General features: G+C 51.8%; 10 protein-coding genes across 10 annotated transcripts; 6 read left to right on the top strand and 4 right to left on the bottom strand.

Annotated features, from left to right (window-relative positions):
* Window positions 1–994: 994 nt before the first annotated feature.
* Window positions 995–2,386, bottom strand: BO95DRAFT_376069 (ICE2 family protein; the record flags this gene model as incomplete). The annotated part of the gene is made up of 2 exons (XM_025583177.1): window positions 995–1,798; window positions 1,865–2,386. The coding sequence occupies 2 exons, from the start codon at window positions 2,384–2,386 to the stop codon at window positions 995–997; spliced, it is 1,326 nt and encodes a 441-aa protein (XP_025436782.1).
* A 1,157-nt stretch (window positions 2,387–3,543) lies between these two features.
* Window positions 3,544–4,872, top strand: BO95DRAFT_448082 (MYG1 family protein). The gene is made up of 2 exons (XM_025587767.1): window positions 3,544–3,677; window positions 3,758–4,872. The coding sequence occupies exons 1-2, from the start codon at window positions 3,616–3,618 to the stop codon at window positions 4,776–4,778; spliced, it is 1,083 nt and encodes a 360-aa protein (XP_025436781.1). The 5' UTR covers window positions 3,544–3,615; the 3' UTR covers window positions 4,779–4,872.
* A 698-nt stretch (window positions 4,873–5,570) lies between these two features.
* Window positions 5,571–9,216, bottom strand: BO95DRAFT_400804 (AMP-binding enzyme family protein). The gene is made up of 2 exons (XM_025583849.1): window positions 7,795–9,216; window positions 5,571–7,718 (listed from the first exon to the last, which is right to left on the bottom strand). Exons 1-2 carry the CDS (start codon window positions 9,199–9,201, stop codon window positions 5,628–5,630), a joined length of 3,498 nt encoding a protein of 1,165 aa, XP_025436780.1. The 5' UTR covers window positions 9,202–9,216; the 3' UTR covers window positions 5,571–5,627.
* Window positions 9,217–10,521: 1,305 nt separating this feature from the next.
* Window positions 10,522–11,260, top strand: BO95DRAFT_488118 (uncharacterized protein; the record flags this gene model as incomplete). The annotated part of the gene is made up of 1 exon (XM_025590499.1): window positions 10,522–11,260. A coding segment is annotated over one exon (739 nt), but the record flags the coding sequence as incomplete, so codon positions are not given.
* A 979-nt stretch (window positions 11,261–12,239) lies between these two features.
* On the top strand, window positions 12,240–12,584 carry BO95DRAFT_21484 (uncharacterized protein). Its single transcript, XM_025581145.1, has one exon. It carries the CDS (start codon window positions 12,290–12,292, stop codon window positions 12,557–12,559), a length of 270 nt encoding a protein of 89 aa, XP_025436778.1. The 5' UTR covers window positions 12,240–12,289; the 3' UTR covers window positions 12,560–12,584.
* BO95DRAFT_376086 (putative efflux pump antibiotic resistance protein) lies at window positions 12,580–14,514 on the top strand (the record flags this gene model as incomplete). Its single annotated transcript, XM_025583178.1, has 6 exons — window positions 12,580–12,673; window positions 12,799–13,110; window positions 13,221–13,292; window positions 13,356–13,859; window positions 13,913–14,073; window positions 14,131–14,514. The coding sequence occupies 6 exons, from the start codon at window positions 12,580–12,582 to the stop codon at window positions 14,512–14,514; spliced, it is 1,527 nt and encodes a 508-aa protein (XP_025436777.1).
* A 64-nt stretch (window positions 14,515–14,578) lies between these two features.
* On the bottom strand, window positions 14,579–15,298 carry BO95DRAFT_518877 (uncharacterized protein; the record flags this gene model as incomplete). Its single annotated transcript, XM_025591995.1, has 1 exon — window positions 14,579–15,298. The coding sequence occupies one exon, from the start codon at window positions 15,296–15,298 to the stop codon at window positions 14,579–14,581; it is 720 nt and encodes a 239-aa protein (XP_025436776.1).
* Window positions 15,299–16,218: 920 nt separating this feature from the next.
* Window positions 16,219–18,117, top strand: BO95DRAFT_486366 (DUF3433 domain-containing protein; the record flags this gene model as incomplete). The annotated part of the gene is made up of 2 exons (XM_025590449.1): window positions 16,219–16,456; window positions 16,607–18,117. 2 exons carry the CDS (start codon window positions 16,219–16,221, stop codon window positions 18,079–18,081), a joined length of 1,713 nt encoding a protein of 570 aa, XP_025436775.1. The 3' UTR covers window positions 18,082–18,117.
* A 653-nt stretch (window positions 18,118–18,770) lies between these two features.
* BO95DRAFT_448080 (uncharacterized protein) lies at window positions 18,771–19,636 on the top strand. Its single transcript, XM_025587766.1, has one exon. The coding sequence runs from the start codon at window positions 19,031–19,033 to the stop codon at window positions 19,352–19,354; it is 324 nt and encodes a 107-aa protein (XP_025436774.1). The 5' UTR covers window positions 18,771–19,030; the 3' UTR covers window positions 19,355–19,636.
* A 70-nt stretch (window positions 19,637–19,706) lies between these two features.
* BO95DRAFT_518873 (uncharacterized protein) lies at window positions 19,707–21,142 on the bottom strand (the record flags this gene model as incomplete). The annotated part of the gene is made up of 3 exons (XM_025591994.1): window positions 20,892–21,142; window positions 19,828–20,811; window positions 19,707–19,715 (listed from the first exon to the last, which is right to left on the bottom strand). The coding sequence occupies exons 1-3, from the start codon at window positions 21,063–21,065 to the stop codon at window positions 19,707–19,709; spliced, it is 1,167 nt and encodes a 388-aa protein (XP_025436773.1). The 5' UTR covers window positions 21,066–21,142.
* Between the last annotated feature and the right edge of the window lie 544 nt (window positions 21,143–21,686).

The raw sequence follows: 21,686 nt of genomic DNA, 5'->3' as shown, positions 1-21,686 counted from the left end.
AAGTCTGATTTGCGACGGAGCTTGAAAGACCGCTAAATATGGTACTCGAGCTCAGCAGGAGCAGGAAAGGAACAAGATATGGGAATGAACAAGATGTCGCTACAGAGGCGAAGAGAAAAAAAAAGGTCAAAGGAAAAGAAAAGAAAAAAAAAAAAAAAAACCTGTCACCGTGAACAGCAAGTTGGGGGTATAAGATTCTCCATCTAGTGCAAACAGTTTTCAAGAATCAAAAGCTAAGAATGGCAGGGAAGGGTAAGTCGGAGAGCATTGATGAGCAAACACAAAAAAAAAGAATTGAAGAAAAAATCACAGGAAGTAGTGTAGCAGAAAGGCGCTAGACTGGGAAGAATGGGTATAATAGCAATAATCGGAGATGGGATCATAAGAGATGTGGATGGGCCAAAGATAAGGATAGAGTGAGGCGTATCGGAGGGAAGAAACAGAGGAGGCGGTCCGGAGCGGGTACGGCCCAGGGAATCTGTTAAGTGGGGTGGTTGGCATCGTCCGAACCGCGCGGTGTACTTGAACTGGACCGCCCCCTGGTATGGAGACCTGGTGATGGATCCTAAATCATGCTGGAACTGTGTTGTTGATTACGAAGTCCACGGGGACAGTGTCCGTCCCTCCATGACGAGCACCATTCGTGGGGTGGCCAAGGAATAATGTAATGCCTTGCAGGGTGAGAGGAAACGCAAGGTGCAAGGACGACTGATAGGCATGTGAAGTCGCGGGCACGCTTCGTAGCTGCTTCTGCGAGATGATCCTTGGTATTCCTCCAACCCGGCTAACAAGCGGCTAACAAGCGAGGAGCGTTCGATGGCGTTGCTAGCCTAGGGCAGCCAGCATGCTGAAGAAACCCTAGCTGGAGGATATGCATAAATGAACATCGGTGGTAGCCTAGCTTTGGGACGAATCAAGGACGCTGCGAGTGTCTACCACGAGTCTCCGCATGGTTGATAAATTTGACATGAAATTGCGATTCGCCGTGTACCGTTCAGTCGGTTTTCCAGTGACCAGCCAAGCCGGTATCTAGATCATCGTTCTCGCCGAGGTAGAGCTCAACAGCGTACAAGCCCATCGTGCAGGCAAGGTTGATCCAGCGCCAGAGGTTGCCGCCGCCACCGCCTTGGCTGCTCCACCATTCACCACTGCCACCCATTGCTTGAGATGTCAGAGCGAAGTGCTGCATCAGAAGGCTGGTGTACACGGCGATGAGAATCGAGGGGGAGAAGTAGCTGAGGAAACCGAGGAATTGGCCGGCGGCATCGGAGTCGTCCAACGAGGCTTCTTGCGACAAGGCGCGAGCGCCAGATTCGCGAACTGCGGGAATGATTCGAGTGGACGCGTACAGCACCAGGATCCGGTAGGTAAGCGAGACTAACACGGAGGGAGTCACGGCGCCAAAGACTGCGGTGATAACATTGAACAAGGCGTGGATGATTGAAGGCAGGGTGGACAATGCATGCATCAGAGTGGTGTACGACTCCATGATGATCGGTGGTAGCGGCGGGAAATCCCCGGCTTGAGCAGGAGAGGGCGCTTGTTCCAGAGGGTGAGAGGGTTTGTAGTCTGTGAAGATCTGGTAGAGGCAGAGCACAATGTAGGCAAATAGCAAGGAACTCTCCACTGGATTTCCCCGGCCGCTACCAATACCCCAGGCGCACAAGATCACCGCGCATGTTATGGAGACACCAATTAGAGCCGCATCCACATTGGAAATTTCCGGGAACTGCATAACACGCCAGAGGAAATACACGGAGCTGGATATGATTGAGGCGGATAAAACCAAGAGACCAATCTGGCGGATTATGATTAGCATTTTATCGTTGCATGCATCAAGCACTTCAGAGTGACGTGTACGTACCATCCAACTATCACTGCGCCCGCCGCGGTTCACGAGCCACCGAGTGATTTGCCCTGCAGCTTGTATGACGAGTAAACTGCAGAACCCTTCCACCAGCTGGAATACCGGTGTCGACCATCTCAAGAGTTTATCCCAGTTGCCAATCGTCACCGATTCCGCCAAACCATCCGGACCAAACACCCACTCCTGAATGGAGGAGTCGTGGGCCCTCTTGCCGGTGAAGGTCCGTTCCACCCATGAAGCCGCGTTGTCATTATCGATAGAGAAGCGGTTGAGCGACCAGATAAGCAGGATCGGGATTATAAGCCACTGCGTAGAGCTGATGATGACGACCAGGGAGGAGCGGATCCAGGACCGATCGGGGGTGGAAAGTCGCAGGAGTGAGAACAGAAAGTAAAAGGTCGCGAGGGAAAGCGAATAGGCCAGACCGCATGTCTTTCCACCCACATCGAACGCGAGAGGGATGGATGCGACCGTGACGGTCAGGAAGAGTCCCGACGAGATGGCGCGGAAGAGCCACATCGGACAAGACGACAAGAAGGGGAAACGAGAAGAAGAAAAGGCAGAAAGAGGGTAAAGAAGAGGGGAGAGAGGGGTGTAGACGCGCTCTTTTCGACAGATGGTCTCAAGGTAGGAGATTTGGTAGACAACACGGACGGGGAGGAGGGAGGGGAGTCTTTAGTAAGAATACATGAAGGCTGGTTGATTGCGTGCCGTCCTTTGCCTTGCTGGTCTGTCCGTCCGACTCCTCTTGAATCTTGCTGGGGGAACGAGTGGGATGAATCTCGTCACTGTCTTTTAGATTGAATTTTCAATTTTTTTTTTCTCGTTTCGTTTTCAGTGCAGGAGTCTTTTGAAAAACGATCTTATCTCCCAAGCGGGACGGAATGATGGATGGATCGAATTCACGTGGCACGTGCTGATGGACGAATGAAACTCCTGGTCAAACAATCCACTTACGTACTGAAGCACCAAAGCTTAACGGCTGCAATGCAATGAATCGGGCAGGATGAGATAAAGACGAGGAGAAGGATACAGGATGAGGAAAAGGGAAAAAAAAAAGGGGGGGGGGGGGGGGAGTGACAGGCAGCCCAGCAACAGCAACCGCAACGAGCAAACGTAAGAATTGCTCTCAATTTGGCGGTTTAGCGTATCCGACCCAGCTTCAACTGGCAGGCGGTGGCGTCCAAGCGGATGCAAGTAGCGGTCAGTTGGTGGAAAGATCGGCTGTATATGATCTCATCTCCAGAAGATTATCACCACAGTACCCATGTAGAAGGTGATCGAGCGTTCGCTAGGGGATCCTGTGATTGCGCCAAAATGCAACTGGACGTCAACAGTCCCGACATTAAGGTTCCAATGGAGCCTGGAGAGGGGGGAAAGGATGTGGAATCGACGTAATTATGCCTGTCAGATAAAGACACCGTCGACAAACCATATTACAGAACATGCAAGCCTCAGGCTGCAATCACATGCTAGGCTCTTAGGTGCTTACTAGGTAGCCCTAAGCACTCGTCCAATCTGGTTAGCGTGATGGAGCTGCCACTTTGACGCTTTCCCCTTTAGAGAAATCAGCGCCCTGCTCCTTCCGGCCAATAGGGATTCGCTGATACTAACTAGCTCGATACGGAGACCTCAGGCAGGCTTCCAGAAGCTCAGGCTCTATCGACAATCATAGACAGGAACTTCTTCATTCTTACCACGTTATTTCTTCCTTCTGGTGTATGCTTCGATTCCGTTCATTATTCAAAATGGCCGAAGAAACCATCACGAAGAAGATCAAGACTTCTTCCCCCTTGATTGGAACCCACAAGTAAGTACTCGGTTCTCACCTCAATCCCACATCCCACCTTCTGCAATGGCCCGGTTAAGTTAATTCCTGCTTCTCTCCAGCGGCCACTTCCACGCCGACGAAGCTCTTGCTGTCTACCTTCTCCGTCTCCTTCCTACCTACAGCGCTTCCCCTCTCGTACGAACTCGCGATCCCGCCCAACTGGCCACATGCCACACCGTCGTCGATGTGGGCGGCGAGTACGACCCCTCCAACAACCGCTATGATCATCACCAGCGCACCTTCGCGACCACCTTTCCGGCGCACGAGACCAAGCTCTCATCCGCCGGTCTGGTCTACATGCACTTCGGCCGGGCCATCATCGCGCAACACACCTCCCTCCCGGAGGACCACGAGGACGTGACTCTGCTGTACGAGAAGCTGTACAACGACTTCATCGAGGCGATCGACGCGAACGACAACGGGGTCTCCGTCTACGACCCGGCGGGCATCTCGGCCGCGGGCCTGCAGAAGCGCTTCCGGGACGGCGGCGTGACGCTGGCCTCGGTCGTCGGCGACATGAACCACCCGGACCCCACGAGCCCGCCTGGCGAGCCCCAGGACGAAGACAGCCTGTTCGGCCGCGCCAGCACCTTCATCGGCAACGTCTTCACCCGCAAGCTGCACCACGCCGCCGCCTCCTGGCTCCCGGCCCGCACCACCGTCGGTGCCGCGTACCGCTCCCGCCGCGACGTCCACCCCTCCGGCCGCATCATCGTCCTGCCCCAGGGCGGCGTGCCCTGGAAGGAGCACCTGTACACCTTCGAGCAGCAGGAGGGCGCCTCCGGCAGCGAGCAGACCTACTACGTCCTGTACCCGGAGGGCGCCACCGAGGGTTCCAAGTGGCGCGTGCAGTGCGTCTCCGAGAGCGAAGGCAGCTTCGTCTCGCGCAAGCCCTTGCCCGAGTCGTGGCGCGGGGTCCGCGACTCCGACCTCGATGCCGTCATGGCCGCCGAGGCGGATAAGTCTGGCCAGCCGCGCATCCCCGAGGGCGCGGTCTTCGTCCACGCCAGTGGTTTCATCGGTGGCCACAAGACCAAGGAGGGTGCTCTGGCCATGGCCGTCCGGGGTTTGGAGCTATAGATCGGGGGTCTTGCATGACTTTTGCTTATCTAACGAACAGTTGATCTGGGTATTCATGAGGCATATAAAAGTTGAAAATTCGTTCTATCACTACTTTCTATAATTTGCACCATGCAAGGGTGTCCAGTTTACCCTGCTTATCATCTAATAGCAACCCTGCTAGGGTAGACCTCTTGCTCCTCTCAAGTCTCTCAAGCGACATGTAGTCAGCCATCATGGTCCTCACAATGACCTGCACTGTTGAGGCCGGCAACAACAACGAGCGTTGCTATTGCCACCGGCATCAGGTTTGTAGAAAGGGGCAGAAAAGATGATCGAGATCAGTATTAGTATTAGGCATGGATCTATACCTACTACTTTGTCTATATAGGTTGAGTACCGGCGGTACTGGAATCAATGCCAGTGTCAGTAGCGTTTTTCAACCACTTGTACCCCCGGTCTGGGTTTCCTCGAGAGTCAATAGGACACCTCGAAAAGCATAATTCAGGATGTCATGCCCTGAAGGCTGAGGCAGGATAAACCTGTGACCGGGCAAGTGTGATAACCGTGTACCTTACGTGCGGAGCCACTTGAGAATTGAATCACGGTGATGGTTCAGAGTGAAGCGAAAGTCCTACCTGCTTCGATACGGGCTTGCGAAGGGGGAGGGGGGGAGTGGCTTGAGCACAACTTGAACCCACAAATCTCTTTTGCGTCGAGGATTTATAGGTCACTCGATTGTTCTGACAATTCCTGGGATTCTACGAGAACGATCACATGGGCATGATACCAAGTCCGCATACCGTATACGAGGATAAGTTGATAGTTATTGTCTCACATTTCCACTTGACTAGGGCAAATCAGATATGATCACCTCCGATAGCGAGCCGGACCTTCGTGATCCAGGTCGACAATATCACGACCTTGGAACTCGCACTGCGACACAGGCTTGTCCACATTACCGGGATCGCCCAGCCAAGCCACGGCGCACAGGAACTCCGTCATAATATTGTACACATCTGTTGCCCTGAGCTGCGCATCGTCGTACTTCACAGTCAGCCGCAGCCGATCACCCTCCATCATACCCGGGAGCCAGAAGAGGCCAAAGTCAGATCGAGAAATGTTTTCGACCAACTTGATGGGATCGGACGCGTGTTCTTTATACCCCCCCATCCTCCAGTTGAGGCTTTGGCGGAAGAGGATGTCGAGGAAGGATTTTGAGTCTGTTTCATCCAGCTTCCGGCATATCTCGTTCATGGGAGCATATGTATTCGAGACGATATCGTCTTGGTCCTTGCTCATCCTGGTCAGAAGCTGGATCGCCGTTTCGTCTGGTGTGATAGTTGTGCGGCTGAGGCATTGGACGATTGTAGGCCCGTCGACTTCCAGAATATCGACGCCTCTATTCGCGGGGTGACTGTCATCCGCAGAGGGCCAGGTTCTGCCCGATTCCACGAGGCCGAAGATTGCCTCTTTGGCCCCGGTCATGCGCACGTTGATCAACGCGCAGGCGCATCTCGCGATGGTCGGGGGTGTTATCGCGAACTTGCGTTGTAATTCCGAGATCTTGGGCACATGCACGGCGCGGGTGATCCCTCTGGTTCCGATGCTTTTGTCGCCATCCAGAAGGGGTCGCTCGCTGGGGTGGCCGGGGGTGTGGTCACTGTGGACCCAGCCCTGGTTGTCACCTTTGAGCCAGCATGGTGCAATCTGCCGTGGCCAGAACGCATCGGTAGCAGACGATACTCCTCGAATTTTGCTCACATGAAAGTCGATCGCTCTCCGGGCTGCTGGCCCGGTTCGGTTCCCTTGGTAATCTGCGATGTAGTCACGGTATGGATGGAAATTAAAAAGCTGGTCCTTGCATTTCAGGAGATTCTTGAGGTCTTCAAACCATCGGAACAGGATGTGGGCATCGAACACAAGATGGTGCAGGTGCATGACCAACCCAACAACTGATGGCTTCTCCACACTGAGAATAGTAGCCCTAAACAATGGCCCCTTCCCGTCGATATGGTCATAGTCCGCATCATTCAGCTTATATGTTTCGACGCTGTTGATGTCTCCAACCATTCCGCCGTCCACAACTTGGAGTTTCATCCAATCCTCACTGGGACGCATGACCAAATATAGATCTAGTTTCTCATCGTATGTAAGCGGCGTGGACCGCAGCAGTGGATGACGTTGAAGCCAGGTGTGCAAGGCTGCCTTGATATCTGTGACGCTGATCGATGGGCTCGCGATCCACGACATCCGGGTGTTCCACGAGTTCGGCCTGTGTCCGTAGTGTGTCCGTTTCACACAGTCTGCAATCGGGACGACCTCTTCCACGTCGTCCCATCTAAATCCGAGGCCGCTCAACTTGGACAAGGCCACTTGTTTCGCCCGCTCCATGTCGAGCTGCGCTGGAGAAGCACAGTCTGTATCACGAAAACGAGAGTCCTTGGCGTGCTTTCTTTCGTGGAGTAGCTTCGCCAGCTTTCTTATCGTGTTGAACTTGATCAAATCCATCTGCGTGACGACCAGTTGCAGCTTTTGGCCTATCAGGTGGCAAAACTGGATTTGCATCATGCTGTCGGCGAAGCTCCGTATAGAAGCGTCTCGATCGATATCTCCAGGTGCCAGACCGGTTAAGCCAGAGCATAATGTCGTTAATTCGGCTGTCAGGTCGTTGCCGAAAGAGACTGGATTGTCGACGGTGATCTGATTGAGATGCTCAGTCACCCATTCTCGAAGCACTATTTTCTGGATTTTGCCGGATGTCGTCGTTGGATAGTGGTCCTTTCCGAGGTCATCCTGGAGATCAAGAATGCGTGCTGGCGCAAAGGATTGACCAAGTTTATTCGAGACCATTGTTTGAAGAGCTGTTTTCACTGGGAGCTGGCCTGACGGGTCTTTTCGCATCACAGCAACAGGCACTTCACCAACCACAGCATCTGGCGCTCCGACAACATACACATCCTAGGCATCAGACAGTCAGTACCTGTTTGCGTCCAGACCGCGTTCGATAAGAACAAACTACGTCTGGCTGACTCACCCGTATCCCATCTACCTCGCTCAAACACTGTTCTATTTTCAAAGGGGATATGTTCTCGCCACCGCAGATAATCAGATCTTTATACCGGCCGAGTATATAAACATAACCCTCACGGTCCATGTACCCCTGATCTCCGGTGGCTATCCAGTTCACCCCATTCTCACAGTAGCATGAGTCATTGCTCCTCCCCCCAAGATAGCCTCCGAACACTGGAAGACCGCCGAGGTGCACCTCACCGATCTCCTCCTTGTGAATGGGGATGCGGCTTCCCTCGGCACAGATTCGGGCTCGCCCGCCGTAGAATACCTTCCCAACAGACACATCCCTTGTCGTCAGGTCCACGGACGTCTCCTCGAGAGAGGTGTTGATAAAAGGTATACCCTCCGTCATGCCATATCCTATCATCACCCGTGTCGCCCCCAGGTCTCTACAGCGCTTCACTACGTCCAACGTCACCGGAGCACCACCCAGCAGAACTTCGAACGAAGGGGGGGAGCTCTGTTGAGGGGGCGCACAGCTCAGTAAAGCATGTATCATGGCCGGGACACAGGGAACGGTGACCCGTTGATAGGATCCGAGCAGCTGCAAGGTGCTCTGCGGGTCGAAAGAAAGGCTTGGGAAGATGACAGTCGCGCCGGCCAGCCAAAACGCCAGAGTGAACGCGATATTGAAGATATGGAAATTGGGCAAATGCTGGCAAAGATTCGCGCCAGGCCCTAGGCCCAACCCGTACATAAACCCCAGCCCCTGAGCGCTGATGGAGATGGTCGTGTGTGGACAGCCTTTGGGAAGAGCAGTGGTGCCACTCGTGAACAGGATGAGTATGGTATCATCGGGATTCCCGGGCCGATGCAACGAAGGCTCGTCGTGTAAGGGCTCCGACATGATCTTAGACACCGTCGTCCACCCGGCCGGTACACCAGTCTCTTCATTGTCGGCGACCACGCACTGAACAAGCGGGCGATGGTCATGATCGATTGTGATATGGTTGATCCGATTCGCCATGGCCTCGTTTGATACAAACATTGCTTCGGGTTGCAGCTGCTCGAGGAGAAACAAGACATCCCGTGCGTCGCGATCGAGCACCCGGGGATCTAGTGGCACAAATTGACAGCCCAGGCGGGCCGATGCCCAGAAAAGCAGTGCCCACTGGGCTTGGTTGTACATCAGGGTCACGATCCGACTTCCACGACCAACACCTCGGGACGATAACCGGGCGGCGAGTTGAATGCTCTTCTCCTGCAGCTGAGCAAAGGTCCAGCGCAGGCGGCTCTGATGGAGGGATATGATGGCATCATGATCGGGGAATCGGTCGGCGACTTGGTCGAGAAGTGTAATCAAATGGGCGGTTGGTGCCTTCTGGTTTTCATGGCAGGCTTCGGCCAACGAAGGGGGGTGGTTAGCCATTCTTGATGAGCATGCAAGATGGATTATTAGGAGAATCAATGGACGGTGCGAACAATCGTTTATATCTGGGCTTCTATCTGATCTGCCCACTCACTGACCGGACTTAAGGGCTCACGTGCCAATGACCAGCATTGTCGGTGGTCAAAAGTTCAATAGTTCCTGGGCGGAGGGGTAGGTTGTGTATAGTATTTCAGAATCACACAATTAATGCAGTCTTGAGTCTAGACAAAGATTGATTGATCATTCTGGAGCCAAGCTCGCTTAGAATTGAATCGAGGCGAACATGTGGTGAGGAGCTCTTATATTCAAAGCTATACAAATGCAAAGAAAGCATAGTGGCTGCATGGAAACGACCATAGAAATCAGCGGTGAGATGCTGTAAGCAAATTGCAATGGAAATGTAACAAAAATGGGAGCTATAACACGAACAGTCAGTTCGAGGTATGTTGACAGATCATTTCCCACCTGTCCAGATGAAACTCGAAAATCCACTAGGAGAATATCCCTTGCTGTACGGAGTATTTGTGCCTCGTACTCATAATAGCAACCCCCACCTGACGGTGACAATGTTTGGTGCGATTGACACGTTGATCAACACATTAGATGCAGATCGAGATAAAAGAGCTCCGTAGCCTCCTCACTGACCCTTGCGGCTTCAATCGCTGCCTTATTCTCTTGATGTGTCGTGCCTTCAGCCACCTGTTCTCACGAATAGTAAGCCTTCCTATCCCCAATTGACCGATGTGGGTCTTGTGGGCGACCCGGCGAAGTAGATCACCTAGGTAAGTCCTGATGTTGTAGATCCATGCAGATCTTCGCGAAGATCAGCCAGATATGTTTCGTACAGTGGCGTACTAGTAACAAGGATAGATTTTGTACCGTGACATGGGATTAGTCTACCTCCATCCCAGATTCACTGTGTTTTTTTTTTTTTTTCTTTTGTATGTAAACTGCGGGTAACACCTCGACATCGGTCTTGTTACCAGCATACTCGGCTGGATCGACCTGGCAATCTTTACCCGATCTATGATGGTTCCGGTAGATCTCATTTGTCCAGATGCATACTAAGGTACAACACCTACTACAGTCTTTGACAATTCAGCTAGCTCACTTTGACAGATTGATCTACATAGTACTAGTACTGAATACGAGGTTCAACTGAGCTTAACTACTCCGTAGATGCTGCAGCATTTTGGCTCGATCAGTAAAATGCAGGACATAGATAAGTTACTTGCTAGACGAAAATAAAATCCCGTGCTCTGTCCGGAAGATTCATCATTGATCCAGGCACAACAACGACTCTAATCATTCGCGCCGCATCATGCCCCCTCTATCGCAATACCACTTCGAAATCCTGCCCCACGACGAGGCGAGTGTCCAACAATGGAGTCCCAAATACATCGAATTCCGCTTGAACGCCCTGAAAACAGCCCCTGACAGCTTCGGGTCATCCTACGAAAAAGAAGCAAGCATGTCCGACGCCGAATGGAAGTCAATTCTCTCCGAGCCTGCTTTTCGAGTCATCATCGCTGTTCCCCGAGCCGACGATGGTGCCCTCCAGACTCCGGTATGGGAGAATGAGTGGGCATTGATTTCCAGTCTCTACGGCCCGCGCTGCCACCACGAACCCTACCACGACAACGAAAACGACTGCAATGAATCGTCTTGGTTCCTAGGAACCTCGTTTGTTTCTCCTCACCACCGGCAGCGGGGCATGATCCTCGAGGCCTTTGCCACGGCGGAGCGAGCAGCTGTCAGCGAGGACAGACAGACGTTCCAAAAGCGACACCAAGCACAGCAGCTTCAGCGCCCCTCGTCGGGGCATCGACCACACCATTTCCGGACGCGCATGCTGGGCTCGAGTGCTACCACGCATCCCACCGTCTTGAATTACTACCGGAAAACTGGACTCGAAGTCTCGCATACCATCAGGAGGGGGGACATAGCTCGACTGTGGAGGTGGAAGATATCAGTCAGTCCCGACAAGGTGGAGGATCTGGCAACTATATTGGTGAAGATTATTCCATGGGACGGCGAGGGCATTTTGGCACGGCTGTAACCAAACTATTGGGACTTTGAAGTAATTATGGTGTTTGGCGGGGGATTCAACTTGATCATAGTTGCTGAAGATGAGCTTTCCCTCACAGTATAATATTCAAAGCAGGTTGGAGTTAGATGCCTTTCTCTCATGGGATTCGGGCTTATTGGTGTTGAGAGGAAATGAAATTCAAAGCTTCTTTAGGTTGTACTGAGCCGCCAACTGCACTGCGGGCACAGGGCATGCAAGTGAGGTTGCCTTTCTAGGTCTAGTTTTCTACACTGCTGACTTCCAGCCCTCATGGAAACCTCAATCAAGGAATTACTCTCTCAGCATTGCGTGTCTCCGTACAGATAATCTTTTCTCCCTTCCTTTCATCTCTGTTCGGAATACCGGTCTCCGATCTGGTGTAGCGGAAGCGGCTGAGATAGACACGTCGGAAAAACTATCCAGACTATTAAACCTTCCTGTCATTTCAGTGGAGACGCATCTCCATTTGTAAGGCTAGTTTCACAGCTCAGATCGCACTAGTCACAATATGGTACCGTCACAAAAGATGGATTATCAGTGGGTCTGGTAAATGCTCTTGAGTTCTCCCCCTCCACCAATCAATCCAATAATCTTATAGATCCAAGACAGGTAAATTAGATGCAACGAACTATTCTATAAACCCTTCAAATTTAAAAAGTAGAATTGCTTATTGTTGGAATGCTGATGGTGTACCGGTAGTGGTCCACGCGAATTGGCGATTATTCCCTTGGAGCTACAGTCGTGCATCAGTTTGTATACCTAAATGGAACCATGCAAATCTCTACGCTTTCTTTTTTTGTTCTCTGTTTTCCGCTCCTTACCCCTATCATCTAGCCGCGAAGTGCAAGAATGAATCAATAGGGGGGTCACGTGTATGTGTGCAGACTGCCTCCCCTGATTCTCTTCATCTGTGGAATGAATAAATGGGAGGGTCACGTGTGCGTAGGCAGACTGCCCCCCTTGTTTCCCATCAAATATCTTGAAATATTTTCAACTATATCACCACGCCCACCAAAGGAAATGGAAAAGCAGGCATATGACGATACTTCCCAGTTCTCAACTTGCAGCGGAAAAGAGACGATGCGTGTAGCATCAAGGGGCGAAGATGGAGGAATGGAGAAGGCTAAAGAGCAAGAGCCAGCAACAGAGCGACAAGATTATATCACTGGCTTCAGGCTTGTGTTGCTGCTGTCGGCTCTGACGTCTGCCGCCCTTCTTGTGCTTGTTGATACTTCTATCGTTGCCCCGGTAAGATTGAGCTTTGAGATACGAGGGACTGCTGCTGGTTAGGTATACGTTCCTCTTGACTGATGGCATGTCATAGTAGGCAATTCCCCGAGTCACAAGCCAATTCCATTCTCTTTCTGATGTGGGATGGTATGGTAGTGCATATCAGCTCACTAGGTATGTTAGCTATTGCCATCTCTTTCAGACGTTAAGCAGAAGATATAAGAATGGATTAAAGAAATCCAAAACTCAAGTCTTAAAAAAAAGAGAACAAGAAGAAGACTCACTAATGTTCCATCCAGTGCATCTTTCCAGCCACTCACAGGGAAACTGTACACATACTTCAGCACCAAGGTACGCTCGCACCCATCTCATTCTCTTGCTGGCGAAGATAGCTAACAGCCACCAGAAAACCTTCATTGCGCTGCTGGGCATTTTCATGGTCAGCTCTTTGGTTTGTGCTTTGGCCATTAGCTCGAAAATGCTCATTGTTGCACGGGCATTGGCAGGCATCGGAGCTTCAGGTATCCAAAACGGTGCCTTGACAATTATTACGAGATCTTTTTCCCCGGAGCAACAAGCACGTATGCATCATATCACCTTGACTCATTTTTGTAATATTACTAATCCTGCTTTTTAATAGCCATGACGGCCATCTTGCTGGCAAGTAAGTAGGCCAATTTGATACAGCTGGGGGTATTTCCTCTGACCCGTGATTTTCTAGTTGCTCAGCTCGGCCTTGTCCTCGGGCCATTGATTGGAGGGGCGCTAACGGAGTATGTATCATGGCGATGGTGTAAGTACTCTCTCTGCGCGCGTCTCTTTGCCTGGTATCTCTTACCGATTATCCATGTTGTAGGCTTCTACATCAACCTTCCAATCGGCGGCGTCATTATTCTTGTCTTGCTTTTCGTCACTATCCCAGAACCGAAAGCTACGAAAGACCCTCTGCCAACCCTTCACATCATCCGAGAGAAATTAGATCTGATCGGATTTTCCATTTTCGCACCGGCCATCATTCAGCTCCTTCTGGCACTCGATTACGGCGGAAACCGATATCCTTGGAATAGCGCGACAGTCATTGGTCTGTTTTGCGGCTCAGGCGCCATGTTCATTCTGTTTCTGGGGTGGGAGTACCGCACCGGTAGAGAGGCCATGTTCCCTCTCTACATGGTCTCTCAGCGAATAGTTTCTTGCTCCTGTCTCTTTATGTTCTTCCTCGGCGGGATGAATGCCTGCGCAACATATTATCTTCCTCTTTACTTTCAAGTGGTGAAAGGAGTGTCCGCGATGATGAGTGGTGTTTCTACACTCCCAAGCATCATCAGTCAGCTGATTCTTGTCATTTCCTCGGGGTTTTTAGGTAAGAAATTTCTCTTACCTCCGCAAAGAGCATCGGTTCTAAAAGCCGTACAGTGAGGAAGGTGGGCTACTATCTTCCATTCAGTATCGGTAGCGGGGGGTTATTATCACTTGGAAACGGATTGCTATCTCTTCTCTCATTGTCGACACCAACAAGGACATGGATTGGATACCAGATCCTGATCGGAGCTGGACGGGGTCTAGGTACCCAAGCGGTGAGTTCACCAATTTTTGGCACATTTATGCATATTTATACTAACATATCGGTGTAGCCCCTCCTTGCGGTCCAAAACATCCTCCCCAAAGCTGAAACCTCCATCGCTCTTTCTCTCCTCCTTTTTAGCCAAACTCTGGGCCAGGCAGTTTTCCTCACCCTAGGCCAAGTCACCTTCATCAACAGCTTGAAGTCCGGCCTGGCGGTATACGCTTCGTCCGTGGATTCCGGAGCAGTGATTGCTGCTGGGGCTGGAGCGATCCGGGGCATAATTTCGAAGGATAAACTGGCAGGAGTGTTACTGGCATATACTCAGGGGATAAATCATGTTTTTTATTTGTCTGCTGCTATAGGTGTTGGCTGTTTTTGTGCGGCATGGGGAATGGGGTGGAAGGATATAAGAAAGCGCCAGCCTACAGGGGATGAGGAGAAGCGTATTTAGATTGACCAATGTGCCTCTTTTAGTAAGCAGGTTGCTTACCGACATCACTCTACACAGCTAACCGCTACGTGCGGTAAGAGGATAGAGAATGCGGCCACGGTTGTCTGCAGTAAGGGCAGTTGGCCATGGAGTCTCTTTCATAGAGTTCCTCATGCCACGAATCAATGCAGTGGAAACAGAAACTATGGCCACACTGCGTCTTACACCAGACGGGCTTCTTCCCCAGCTTTCCGCCGCAGATCGTGCACTCGGTCTCCTCGGTCCGCCGGGGGATGGGTCGTTTTTCTACGTGCAGCCGTGCGACATCTTCGGGCTTCAGGGCGGCGCGTACCAAGGCTTCAATGGCGGCATGCGCGCTGCAGCTGGTCACCCGCGCCAGCTCTTTGACAATGCCTTTGGCCCAGGCCCGGTCGTAGGTGTGGAGCCCCCGGCGCGAATCGTTTAGTCGCCGGAGCCCAGCTCTCCTCGCTCGGTCGAGGGAACCACGCATATAGGCCCACGTGAGGCAGACATGCTCGAGCATCTCCCGGATCTCAGCTATAAGCCAGTCCTCTTCTAAGTCGTGGATGACGTCCACGACCTCCGAGCAGAAATGGAGAAACTGGGGCACATCCTGATCTTCCAACTCAAAGACCCGGTCTTTCGGGTCTTTCGCCCGCTCATGCAGCAATTGCAGGAACAACCGCTGCATGTCAACGGCCAGCAAGTCGAGATGAAATGCCTCGAAAGGCATTGCCTCATCTGGTCGTACGTCGAGGTTGCGGTATCTACCGTGCAGAGGCATGGTTGGCTCAAAACGATGGGCACGGTGAATTTACGCTACGAGATGAGTTCCCTCAAGTTGACGGCGGGGGAGGGGCTGTTTCCCCATATCACGGTCAGGTTAATAGTATTTATTCTGATCATTGAACATAGTTGACTCACTGGTCGATCTTTTTCCCACTGAACATCTTTATTTACATGGCGCAATTCTCCGCTTATTCTTTGACGCGACTATTTAACCAGAAGTCCCTCAATTAAGAGAAGTTGGGGGTTTTCTCTAGATTGGCCGGGACTTGTTGCAATTCACTCTGGTCGGTTCCTTTCTCTGTCCTCACTCACTCCCCTCTTGGGATTGGCAAAGGCCATGTTGTTGTATGCTTGCTTTTATATGCTTTAGTATTTCAGCCACGTGATGCCGGGGAGTCCACCTTTCAAAGCTTTCTTTCAAGCTTCCATCCAAAGCTCCCTTCCCTCTCCCATTAACAGCAATGAAGGACACCAATTCATCATGAGGTCTTCAAGATCATTTCTTTCATAAGATCTCATCCTATAAAATCTTGATTGCTTCTGGATCTCGTACGACTCCTGAGTAACTGTGTGTGGCGACCCAGGCAGTATGCGGCCACCACCCTAATAAAGCTTATCATCCACAAAGCTGGTCAATGTGGACCGAAACTGGGTTTGGAGGCTGGTATGGCTTGTCTTTTTTCCTTTGTGCTCACACTATGTGTCCACAGAGAAACTCGGTCAGGTCAGAATCTGAAAGACAAACCTCCGGGAAATACGATGTATCCGTTCTAACCAGGATTCATTGTTCGTCACCATCTCACATAAACTCGCAGTATTCGTCCGCGAAGTCAAGGGGATGCCTTTCGACTACCTCTTCTCACTTCAAACACTCTACAATCTTCTCAAGGACATAATGTGTCTTATAATTGAATCATGTCTCTGGGTTTCTCTGCCGATTTGAGCCCCGTAGAGCTCATTGAGGAATACAGTCGGATGCTCCCAGGTGCTACAACAACCATCAGCTATGACTGCGACTATCCCCCACCCCCAGGCTCTAAGCAACGGGACTGGAAGACTTACCCTTTGAGATCGGCCTACATATCATCTCTTCTTGTTCTTGAAATCGCAACCGTTCTGACGTTATCGATCCTCCTCGCCATATCAGAAAGCCGTAATGGCTTACTATCCGTTCAACATTTGCTGGGCCGAGACAAGGGGCCCGGCGGGATACTGCAGGACCTTTGGAGTGCAGCATATCTGTGGACTAGCTTGCCCAATGCCTTTTTCACGCTGTCCCGAGACCTCTAGGCCTCGGTGGTAGATGCAGCGTCCAAGCAACAACCGTATGTTGAGTTACGCAAGGGCAACACACTGAAGAACTCCTTACTGCTCGATTACAGCAGTAAACCCTTCCTTTGGTCGTGGTACTTGGCCATCCGGAACAAGCACTACATTCTGGGAGTCATCATGCTTCTCTACCTTGTCTCGAACATAACCGTGGTCCCTCTTTCTGCGCATCTGCTCACTGCAACACCAGTCATCAACAATTCCACTAACACCCTCAAAACTCTGGAACTATGGGACGACTTGGCACTTGATGACTCGTTGGATTGGAATGAGATTGCCGACGAGGTATTTGCCATGCTTATTTTTAAGGCGCCACCATCAGCATGGACAGATCTGCACTATGCCTTCCGGCCATATGGGTTCGACAGCTTTCAGGTGCCTAGTAATATCACTACCTACAACCTGGCTGTGTCCGGCCATCTTGACTGCACTGTTTACACGGAAGAGAATTCTACCCTACACTATATCCCATATAACGGCGAAAGCGGAACTCTGACAGTCGGAATTGATGATGCCGGCTGCAATGTCACATACTCCATGACATTGGACAGCTCAACCTATTACTACATCCGGAGCTTGTCAGCGAGAGAGTGCACTGCGAATGCTGGCTATAGCCGCATTACCATCATATCAGGGATTCGAAACTTGATATCCCCATTCAAAATCGCAGACTATAGTGCCGTGTCATGCACCCCTATATACCGAAAGACACACGGTGATCTTGTAACCCGATTTTCAGACAAACACAACAGCTCGGTAATTCACTTCCAAGACCATCCCAGCCAGTCTGTTGAGTTTCGGCCGGCTACTTGGGAATGGTTCGAACAGAACCTGACTAGCATATCATTCAGAGATCCCACTGGTGCTTTATCCGTGGATGGGTTCTCCTATCTCATCAATAGGCACGTCCTAGAAGCAAACACCTTGGACCCGTACGCTAACAGGAACCAAATATTGTTATCTACGGAACGAGTTTTCGAAGCCATATACGCTGTAGCGAATGAAGGGCTGGGGTTCCCTCGCTCGGTGGTGGACCGCGATGAGCCGCCCTCAATCCCAGGAACCGTCTCTACCCCAGACACGCGGCTATTTGTGGTCCCCAAGACGGCGTACTACATCATTGTGATATTGTCCTTTATTGTGGTATGCAACATCATTTTGTATTATTATCACCAGCGTCACCGGTCGGTGCTATGGGAGGAGCCCGTCGGGCTGCTGGGGGCCGCGGAGCTGCTGTACGAGGGAAATACGAGCAGGTTTATTGCCCGAGTCAGGAGGCACCATCCGGCTGCCACTCGGATCCTGAAGCTCGCCCTCAATGATCCCGCATATGCCTTGTATACGGCTGCAGTGGACGAAAGGGGAAAGGTGATGGTTTCTGCGTCCGGTCGAGATCTGGATGATATGATGTGGGATTATAAGTCTCGTGCTTCGGGATACTCTGTTTGAATTGGTTACGGTGCTCCTGGTGATTCGAACACGAATAGGAGCTAGTTTTGAGGATTATGATTAATAAGATGAAAATAAGTCGAATGATGACAGTCATACCAGGATCTGTCTGGATTGGTTGAGGATGGATAGGACAAAATGTCCGGTTAGTGGATCGACTTAGTCTACTTGCCCTCGAGGCATCACTCATGTTCAAATATACTCGGGTAGGTAGCACCGGAAGTGTACATGAGAATTAATCTATTTTGCGGGCCCAAGTCCAAGCTAGTGGTCGATGGAGTGGCTGCATGCCGATCTGATGGGCGGCATTAGTCTCGGATGTCCAGCAACTGACAGTCACAATCCCCCTTGCCATGTGTAACACGCGTGCTATACAGCCACAATGGGTGAATCTTCCACCCAATTACGCGTTAAGTCTATCGTGAGTGGATACGATGGTCGATACTTGCAGTAAGTTCAGTACGAATGATGCAGCCTTCGCAATGGCCGCTACCCTGGATCGTCATGGGCGACCAATCAAGGGCGATGCCAGGCCTGACACATGGACCGGCTCATCTAAGCATGACGATATCCCCCCTTGACCCTCAAAAATTGGGAAAGGATTGGTAAGGACTGGGGCTGACTTCATATTTCTTGGGGAAAGATAAGGAGGCCCGCCCTGGAATTATCTCGCCATGACATCATCGTTGCATCGTTGCCACACGGAGCCGCAGTATAAGAATCTCCCCGCAAACGCAGCCTTACCCCAGGCAATCTACCATCACTATATCACCATACTCTAAATCAATTCTAGCAAGCAAACCTTGAATTCTTGTATTTGCAAATTACCTTTCCGTGCAAACCCTCACGAATCTCCACAAGAACCTCGCAAACCTAAACCACATATCGCGAGCACAGCCGATCCCCCTAGACTCTCATCGCCAAGCGACGTAACCCACCAACCACCAAGATGTCGTACAACTCCTCCCAAACCTCCTACTTCGAATCCTCGTCCTCGTACTCCTCCTCGTCCTCCTCGTCAAACGACCAGAACCAACAGCCCCCCCACACCCAAGAATCCGGCCACCGCGCGGCCTTTGCCTCGCACACCGACCCGCAGGGCAACACCACCGTCCGCACCGGCCACCAGAACCTGGGCGAGGAGCCCGTCCTCAAGGAGAAGCGCTTCAGCACCTCCGGGCGCGAGCGCGAGATGATGTTGGCGGCGGGCACCCCCATGGGCGGAGTCAACCGTATTCAAGATCTGGATGAGTCGACGGGGGATACTTATTAAGTTTTTTGCTCGGGTTTCCAGTGGGTGGTGAATGTGTTTTTAGGGGGTGGCTTGGCCGAGAGGTGGTAATGTATTCGGGATGTGAGACACGTTCACTGCTGCGCTGTTACTATTGACTTGATAACAAGTTCTTGATGAATTATATGATATGAATTTATGGCTGGGATTTTCTTTTTTGTGCTTTGGGGCGGGTGTTGTTGGATATATCATGTCTGGATTTGTTTTGTTGGTTAGATAGGTCTATGTCTGTCGGACCATATTGAATACTGGAAGAGTTTTGAGACGATATTAGTGTTTCCTGTAGTGAACTACATTGCATGGGAGTAGCTTTTATCTTGTAAACATGCTTTCGTTAAGGACCCTGTATACACACCTGCATTTCTATAGTGCTATATACTAAATCTCCCAACTTCTAACCACCCCCCAACAACCCCCCTCAAACTCTCCCCCAACCCCCCCTCCCCCAATCTTACAGGTGTATCAAACCCATGCCCCCCCTCCCGCACCACAACCACCACCTTCCCCGCACCCCCCTCTGGTCCCAAAACCTTCCTCGCCTTGCCAACGAACCGCACACTATCCTCCACAGACACGACCTCATCCTCCCGCCCATGCAAGATTACAATCCCACCCCGCGGAACCTGAGGGGCTGGCTCATCCAGCCTCTCCATCGGATACCGCAGGGTCCGGTCCGGGTCGTGGGCCGCCGGGTCGACGCCGCGCGCGAATAGCTCGGCGATCCGGCCCGTGCGCATCGCCGCATTCATCAGGTCGAGGCGGTCCGGGGGGGTCGTGGAGGTGCGGACGGGGCGGCGGTTCTGGGCGGCGAGGGCGAGGGCTGTGTTGAGGAGGTGGTGCATTTGGTTTAGGTCTTGGGTAGTTGGAGAGGGGGAGGGTGTGGTTGTGGTTGTGGTTGTGGTTGTGGTTGTGGTTGCGGTTGTGGTTGCGGTTGTGGTTGTGGTGGAGGTTGGGCTAACCCCATCCCCGTTGCTCAATCCACTCTTCCTCTCTTCATCGTCACCTCTCACCGAGGAAGATCCTGCTCCCCCGGCTACTCCCCCCGCTACAGCAGCAGCAGCAGACGCCACCGCAGAAGACGACACCCCCAAAAAAGCAGGATACCCCACGACCACTCCGCCGATCTGATCGGGAACCCGCAGCGCCAGACACAGACCCAGATACCCGCCGGCGGAACCGCCCGCCACGAGGACGCGGGCGACGTCAACTGCGAGCCTGTCCGAGGTATTCTGGGGTGAAGGGACCGCGGCGAGCAGCGCGGCAACGCTGGCCGGGGCGTGCACCCAGTCCCAAAAGTCGAGGACGTCGCCGAACACCTCGTGGATGGTGACCTCCGGGAGGAGACGGTAGTTCGGGGCGAGGAGGACGGCAGGCGTGGTTTGCGCTAGATCGAGGAGGTAGTTTGGGAACCAGTCGGGGTGGAGGGAGGAGCCGCATATCTTTTTTCTGGTTAGTTTGCTTGGGTGAGAAAGAGGGGGCTTGAGGCTGGGGGCTGGGGGATGGGGGATGGGGGGCATACTAGGCCTCCGCCGTGGAAGTAGATTATTAGAGGGAGGGGCTTGGGGTTGGGAATGGTCTTTGGGATGAGGATGTCTGTTTGGATTTCTTGGGAGGTGTTGGTGGTGGTATCCTGGAAGGTTTTGTAGGGGGCTTGGAGGTGGTGGAATGGTTTGAGGCGGGGGTCTTGGGACATGGTTGTTGTTTCTCTCTCAGATGTTGGGGGGGGTTCAGGTGTTTTGAGAAATGGGTGCGGTTGTTATTTTGGAGTTGTTGAGGCTACTGGCTACTGGCTACAGGCTACAGGCTACTTTTATGCATCGCTCTACAGGCCTGGAGATCAGGCTAAACATCCGGCATCTTGTATACATTCCGGTGTCGGGGTTAATTCCGGAGCTGACAAAGGATGCAAACCACCATCCTTCGATTAGCCTTGTCTTGAGTCAATCAATGGTAATTGGCTCACTGTAACTCAAATATATTGCATGGCTGCAGCTTACTGACTGGAGACACATGTTGTAAACGCTGCAAACATCGGCCTTGAGTTTCGGTGTCCAGTAAGTTGTTCCCCTTAGCGCGACAATCACTACATCTTCTTGTGCTGAAATGCTGACTATGACTACTTCTGCTGGATGTCTAACATCTTCAATCACATCAAATCTTATTGCTAGCAGACAGGGGATATAAATCATCAAACACACGCAAAGCAAACAACATAACTCCAGTCATCAACTCTCGCCAATCGACGCGGCTCAGGCACCGACTCCGTGCTGAGGGCAAGCTTTCTCACTCCGAACTCTCTTTTAAGCTTGACCCA

Source organism: Aspergillus brunneoviolaceus, assembly GCF_003184695.1.
Source record: "Aspergillus brunneoviolaceus CBS 621.78 unplaced genomic scaffold BO95scaffold_106, whole genome shotgun sequence".
NCBI classification, from domain to species: Eukaryota; Fungi; Ascomycota; class Eurotiomycetes; order Eurotiales; family Aspergillaceae; genus Aspergillus; species Aspergillus brunneoviolaceus.
The sequence above is the reverse complement of the archived record's forward strand: the minus strand, read 5'-3'. Positions and strand labels throughout refer to the sequence as shown.